We start from the raw sequence: 7,806 nt of genomic DNA on the forward strand, positions 1-7,806 counted from the left end.
GGGAGAAGGCGATTCGATAGTCGGGCATGGTCTTTTTTTGGCTTAAAAGAACCTAGGCGGTAAACTCGTACCAATTAAATTAACGAGAATGAGATATTGCAAGTTTGTTAACACATCAAATATCCTTGCAACTACCATATAAGTTGTACTATAGAACATAATGCAGTCTTTCATAACATTTGATTAGAAGCAACACAACCAAGCATATTTCTATCAATTATCAAACATTTATACTTCAAAAAATTTTAAGACAGAAAATAATTCCATATTGCTATGCTAACATCTTTTAGTTTAAAATGATTATACTCCTATGATCAATATGAATGAATGTCACCTATGCTTGCCAAAGGCGTGTGATTGGAATACTAGCATAAGTCACAACTCCTGAGATCAATTGATTTTCCACTAAGTATTAGCTAAACAAGTAGCAAAGTTAAAACTGTGAAAAACCCTTTTCCCTCTGTAATTCTCTTTGCCTTAAATGATTATCATGATAAAATGAATCATTTTCTACCATCAGAAGTTGATCTCAGTTCACATTGTTAGATCCCCATATGAGAGTATTTTCTTTACATTCGGTTACAAATGCGCTTGCTAGTTGTGACATATTTGCAATGATTTCCATGTGATACACTACACAGGCATTCGTTTACCCCTATTCCGGTCAAATAACTGCAAGTAGACAGAAAATTAGCAAGCTCAGTTTAAGAATTGCAGGTTATATGCATTCTTCATAACTTCATTGAACATTGATTATTGATATGGTAGTATCATAAAAGTAAATGTTTAAGATACTTCGGTGAAGACTTAGATGGAAAGTGAAAACATTTTGATTTATCAGAAATACATACCGATCGGATGAATGGCAGTTGAACCAACCAACCAAGAACAGGAATCTTCTGTATAAAAACAGACACTGTAGGCCAGAAACCACTGTACAATATCGTTCATCATTAGCTTAAAGCATACTAACAAATAAATAACACATTAGAGTTTCTTTAAAATTTCACTAAACCTGAATAGTACGATGAACCCGTAAGCTTCAATAATCATGCCCAAAATAGGCCATCCCACCATGAGAATCAAGAACCCAATACCAAATGAGATTGTTCCCTTGAAGAAAAGTAAAAGGTTAATGAGGCTATATATACCATGAAGAGAGCACAAGACAGGAAGTGAAAGAGAGAGTAAATTTATAGCAAAACTACCTTAAAATTACTTCGTTTCATGAAGAATTGCATAGTGGACTTCAGCCCAATGGTTAAGGACACTCCAGAAACAAACAAGATCTTTTTTGAGCAAATGAGAAGATACCCGGGCATTAAAATAGGTGTTAGTAAATACTAAGCAAAATAAAATTTGAAGCATCTACTTAAGGAAGAAACTTGTCATAGAATGAAATTATGAAACTTACATTTCCCATGGCTAGCAATCCCTTGTCGAAGAAGAAGATAACCCCAAGGAAAGAGAAAAATATACCAAAGCCAGTTAATCCTAATCCAATCTCTGTATTGCATGCCAATCACATATATTAAAATAATAAGATTAAGCATATGTAAATGTTTTACAAAATAGAATGGTAGTAGATGCCAAATATTTATGTGCAAAAATAACTTATACATGCATGATTCAGTCAAAACAATGCCTCTGCCGTGAGACCATAATATAAAGGAAGTAAAATATGTTTTGAAAATTGTATCATGTTGTAATCAAGACAATCTAATATCGTATACTCCAAGAACCTAAACAAAATCAACATGATGATGCATTGTGATAAGAATCATGATTGAGTACAACATAATAAGCAATTAGATTTCAATTAGTTTCATTAGGTGATAGCATTAATTTAAATCAACAACAATAACTAAAAGTCTCAATAAGTGTGGTCAGTTACAAGAACCAGATGACGTTCTACTTTTAAATAATCAACTTGAAAATAATAGTTTCATAAAATCACAATCATAGTTTGAAGTTATATCTATTCCTTTGACTGCAAAATTGATAATCACTATTAAGTTATAAGATTGGCTAACATGTCTAATATGCCTTTAGTCTAGCTTCTTGTTTAAAAACTTTGGCAAGAAATTATGTTATTAATTCCTCTATTTCCTAACACTTCTATTTGAATTGAGACAGAAAATACCCCTATGCCTTGGCACTATGAAGCACAGATACAGTGATGCATCATCATTAACATAAACCAATCTTGAAAACTGACAATTGGAAACTGAGATTGAATGGATGAGAGAGGAGAAATTAAGGAGGCAAGTTTGATTCATGTACTTGAAAACTGAATATACATGAAATGAACTGGCTGTATCTGTGGCATATGTAAGGCATATCGGCAGTATATCAGAATTTTAGTTTTTTTAGAAAGATGATAAATCAGATACTCCTTCAATACGTATCAACAGCATATCACAACATATGGGTGCATAATTGCGATATGATTTGGAAGCCATTTTAGCTTATCTGTGTTAGAGCCTTGGCACAATGTTTGGACCAAATGTAACAAGTTTATGCTGTGGAATCAGCCTTTTGCAAATACTAGCAAGCTAAGTCTGTGTCTATAATAGATCATGCAGTGAGTCCAATCTTTCCCGTCCTATCCTTTTTTTTTTCACATGTCCCCTAAATTTTTTGCCAACACACTCGAGGCACACAAGGCTGTATAATGAAGGGCCAATTTAAATAACTAAGGCTAATAGAAAATGGTGTCAATAGTCACTAAACATTCTCCAAAATGAAGCACCAATTTGTGTGAATAATGAGAACATTTATACAAAAAAGACCCTACACATGTCTTCCATAAACTTTCTAGTTTAAGCTCCTATTTGACCATTAAGAAATCCCAAGAAATACTCAAGGTAGGAGAAGGGAAAAGATAAAAACCTTTTTCTTATTTAAAGCATAGCCTAAATAAATCAAAACAGCTTTCCTCTTCCACCAAATAGCCAACAAATGAATAAGAGAACTAATTTATAGAGCTACTATAGCTAATTCAACAATGATTCAGTTTTATATAGTTATTACACATAAGCAATATGCAATACCATTGTTTCTAATACAAGAACAAATATATCATATTCCACTTACTTTTTCGATCATTCATCTCAAAGGAAAGCATTTTACCAACAATTTAGATGTCCAAGCACCTAGGCTTCTCTGTAATACAAAACAACCACACTCAGTTAATACATGAATGAGAATCATCGTCTCAATGGAAAACTTAATTCAAATATCATACTGCAACGTCACCACATGATGATAAAATCCAAGAAACAAATATCCAAGGAGAACCAAATGGTAAGGAATTGGTACTTCGAAATATATATTGACCTCCTACTGTGCAAAGAAAATGAATTCCAAACTCTTAGAATTGGGGTTGGACCTAACTTAATCTTATAAAACTGGCTTATAAGGTGAAGGTTGCAAGCTTTATAAACACTATAGGCCATATATCTAAGCAATGAGGGACAAAATCCATCCCTTTACACCCAACACAGTGAAGTTGTTGGAGGTTACAATGTAGGCAACACAAATGCCGCAATTAGGCGGCTAGGGGCAGACTGCAATGAAAGCAGAATTTCCAGCACAAACTTCAATGTATCAACCCATAAAATACCATATAATATTCAAACCATGTAATACATCTAAATCGTGTAAATATGCTTGCTTGCAGAGAAAGTGGAGGCAACAATAAAAGTTACAAAAGTTAAAAGAAAAAGAAACCCAATAAAATAACAATCCAGATGTTCCCATAAAATAGAAGAACAATTAAAATGATCCATGAAGTAGAAACCATGCATACAAATTATAACCTCCTTCCTAAGTCCTAACCAAAAACTTCAATGGGTGTCAATAATTAGCCCACATAAGTCAGGCAACCTGAATAAATTACACCATTATGCTCTTCTCTAGAAATTACAATCAACGAATTCTTCTAACACTAAACTTTTCCATATTTTGAAGACCCATTTAGTATTAACTATTAAAAGGTGATAAGTAACAACCAGTATTTTCTTTAGAAAAACTGCACCAGTAGGCACCATTTTAACCCTAAAGACCAAATACAAACATGAAGTAAAATTTCTGCATACATATTAAGGATAACAATCTCCAAATTCCAGAGTAGGTCAATGGTATAGGTTGGTTGGGACATCGAAGGAGTATTATTTAGAAAATCCAGGGCTAACTATATTAAGGATAGCATTCCTATGATATAATATAACAGCTAATTATCCACCAACAACGAACTTGTTCAAATCGTGAAGAATTTGGGACCCCTTAGACAAGTGGTTTCAATCTCTATCTCTCAAGTTTGGAGAAAATTTGGTTGGAAGGAGAGTGCACAACTTCTGTATCCAACAGTTTCTCTGACGGCAGTCTTAAAATACAGTGGAAATTTCTATAACATGTAACTATGAGGGACGGACACAAGAAACATGACACCGACACAGATCCGTCGACACCGATAATAATTTGAAAAAATCAATAAAATAAACGTAATTACAAGTGTCAGTGTTGGTTTCGATCACAAACACACACTTTGTCAGAGGTGTCATTGCTACAGAGATCGTAACCCAACAAAGGAAACTAATCATCCATAGATCAGAAACTGAAAACCATTAACTCCCCTAACCAAACGCCACACGCAATATACTCCAATAAAACTTACAGAATAAAAATCCAAACCCTAAAAACCAGAAATGATATTTCGACGATAAACCACTAAGCATAGATCTAACCTAACAAACTATTTCAAATAACAGTATCACAAACCAATATTCGCTTCAGGAGAAAGGGAAATTCGGGATTGGTGACAAGCGACAGTGAAAAGTGTCGTGTCGCCGGGAAATTCGGGAAATCAGAGAGATGATTGAAGCGGTGAGATCTTAAAACAGTAAAAATCGATCTGGAAGCGGAAAGATAGAAAATAATATAAGTTAGAGATTAGGAGTTACCGGTGTTAGGAGCGTCGTGTCGCCGGAATTCGGCGGAAACGAAGACCGGTAGTGGGAGTAGTGGTGGTGAACGACGAGAAGGAGGCTATTATTTGGATTTTTTTTCTTTTTTTAAATGCAAAATTGAAATATTAGTTTAACTGATATATCTATATCTCTTTCAGTTTCACTGATGTTGTTCACTTTTAGACATTTCACTAAGAATTTTCTAAAGATAATTATTATATATATAAGAGAAAAAGAGAATTTTTATTTTATTTTAAAATAATTATATTTTTTAAATTATATATTAAAACAATCACATTTTTAATTTATTTATGAAACTAATCATGTTTTAGTTGGACGATAAGAAAGACGTCAACACTATTGACGTATGCTTTCAATAATTACACATTTGCGTCATTCATCATGGCTCATGCGTGTATCTATCGTCATTACATGTGGCGCATGCATGCATCCATTAGGTGCATTCGTCATTACATGTGGTTACTCCTTTATTTACAAACTCATCATCCCCTCCCTATAACTTTTCACACATCTTATTATCTCCTTCCATTTTTCTTTAATCTCCTTCTATTTTTCTTGAAAACTTCTTCAAATATGTGTTCTTATATTCACAAGAAAAATGTCGATTTAATTTATTCGACAGTAAAGCCTCTGATGAATATCTGACTCTAAAATACAGAGACAGTCGAACATCTTAATAAGAGTTTGATATGTTGGTTAGATGGAGACATTGCAAAGGGTGGAAAGATCAGAAGATTTCAAAAGCTTGTTATCGTGTTCAACCAAAATGGAGAAATTCGTTTCTGGGAAAATGTTAAAACTGACAGAGATGTTCACATGATGATGTATAGTTCTCAGGAAATTGTCCTGATAGTTGTAATCTCATAGTTATGTTGTTTAGTAGTTGTATTTGTTTATTTTGTTGTTTAATTGTTGTTTAGTTGTTGTTTTTAAATTGTTGTAATTGAATGTTGTTAGAAATAGTTCATATTTTGAGAAACTTGTAGACAAAGTTTGTTCGATGGTATTTTAGTATTTCCCTAAAATCCCACTTGTATTTAAGTAAGTGAGTGGTGAGAATAAATTGTACCCTTTATTTCTTTTGCAGTGTGTGTGCATTTTATCTATGCAGCCATTTTGAAACAATTTCAAGAGTGATGGAAGTTTGTTATTATTCTCTCTTCTCTCTCTTGTTCATTGTTCATCTTTATCACCTTGTGCACCAATAATTGGTATCTAGAGCTTCGGCTCAAATCCATAGGGAAACACGAGTAAAACGGTGACGCATTGTGTGATTGATTTCTGTTCGGAGAATTCGTGTTGAATTTATGTTCAGAATCGTAACAGAATCACATATCTTGATTCTGCGGAATTGGGAAACACAATGTTTAGGTGAGACCTAAGTGTATTGCACTGAAGGAGAATGGCGATCCAAAACGCAGCGGAATTTAAAATTTTCTCCTTTAATGATCCTTACGAATGGGCATGATCTGTGATAGAATCATTACCTCTTGTGGCGATCACGAACGTTGAACGATGACAACGCCTCTACTCAGTCCACACGAACTGATTCCTTCAATCTCAGTGCTAGCTGCTACGAATGAAGGCTTTGAGTGTGTGTGTGTGTGTGTGTGTGTGTGTGTGAGAGAGAGAGAGAGAGAGAGAAACGAAATGCAAGAGTGACAATGCTTCTACCCAAGGGTTCTATTTATGGAACCACTTGTGTGGGCTTCAAGCTAAAAAGCACACTTAAGTGTATTTTGGCCCATATCTTATAATATGCCCAAAATCACTTAAGCGTGTGGTACCTTACCATATTTCGTATTCCACTTAAGTGCACTGTACCTTACGGTGTTCCTTAGTTACTCTATCTCTCTTCAATTCGTCCTTTGTGTGTGACCCTATAGGTTTTCGCGACGTTGGCAATTATATTAAATCACGCATTTAACATAATAAACAGTGAGCGGTATCTAGCAACACATCACTGCTACCCAAGACACGAAAATGTCATGTGATCTGACAAATCCTTCTGTGATAATAATTATGTGTATAATTACCCTTTTGCCCTTATGTATATATTGAACACAAGGCATAGACCGTGTTATCCTTGTCCAGTTTAATATTGGGCCCATAGACATTTATCTTGTTACGCAGGATGGGCAAATTCCATCTAGGTCACTCATGTCCCTTAGCATGCTTTGTGGAGTACCCATCAACTGTCTTTATGGTTATCCAGTTACGGACAACGTTGGATCAGCAATAAAGCACTCGACTCTACATCTAGGGTCCATAGTGGTTTCAGGTCGAAGAGTGGTATACACCATTATCACCATGAGAATAAATTATGACACTTTGCATAACATTCTATATAGTATTCTCATAGCGGGTCAATCCAGTATAAATATTACTCTTAATATTCATACCTATGTTTGAGACTTGATAACTCCTTATCCATGATCCATGAGATGTGATCATCAGTCTATAAACATAATAGTCTCCATGCTTTAATGTTATCCCACTTCACAATAAAGCTCGACTACGGATACTTTAAGAATAGTGTCCTTATGTTTAATGTGCTCTCATGATTAAGTCACACTTGATACATTAAACGGACTAGCTATTCTAGGGACTTTATTAAACAAATATAATAAAGAAAAAGTCTTTTATTGTTAATAAATAATTCGATACAAGTACCAAAAGATTTGGCCTCTAGGGCTTACACCAACAATCTCCCACTAGCACTAGAGCCAATCAGGCATACCCCTAATGCCCATAGATCTAGTATGGCCATCATGCTTCTGCTGCGCAAGAGGCTTTGTCAGTGGGTCAGCAATAT

General features: G+C 34.5%; 1 protein-coding gene across 1 annotated transcript; it reads right to left on the reverse strand.

The window, feature by feature from the left end:
* Positions 1-207: 207 nt before the first annotated feature.
* LOC127117841 (vesicle transport protein GOT1) lies at positions 208-5,146 on the reverse strand. The gene is made up of 7 exons (XM_051047960.1): positions 4,965-5,146; positions 3,097-3,165; positions 1,415-1,506; positions 1,209-1,289; positions 1,016-1,113; positions 852-933; positions 208-672 (listed from the first exon to the last, which is right to left on the reverse strand). Exons 2-7 carry the CDS (start codon positions 3,125-3,127, stop codon positions 634-636), a joined length of 423 nt encoding a protein of 140 aa, XP_050903917.1. The 5' UTR covers positions 3,128-3,165; positions 4,965-5,146; the 3' UTR covers positions 208-633.
* Between the last annotated feature and the right edge of the window lie 2,660 nt (positions 5,147-7,806).

Source organism: Lathyrus oleraceus, chromosome 2 (assembly GCF_024323335.1).
Source record: "Lathyrus oleraceus cultivar Zhongwan6 chromosome 2, CAAS_Psat_ZW6_1.0, whole genome shotgun sequence".
Lineage (NCBI taxonomy): Eukaryota > Viridiplantae > Streptophyta > Magnoliopsida > Fabales > Fabaceae > Lathyrus > Lathyrus oleraceus.

Bases quoted from the DNA above. Each gene is read 5' to 3' on its own strand.
- LOC127117841 (XM_051047960.1), bottom strand. From the start codon at position 3,127: ATGCTTTCCTTTGAGATGAATGATCGAAAAA. The intron at 1,290-1,414 runs GTAAGTTTCATA...TGCTCAAAAAAG, and splicing joins GATTGCTAGCCATGGGAAAT to ATCTTGTTTGTTTCTGGAGT. The intron at 1,114-1,208 runs GTAGTTTTGCTA...CTTTTCTTCAAG, and splicing joins TGAAACGAAGTAATTTTAAG to GGAACAATCTCATTTGGTAT.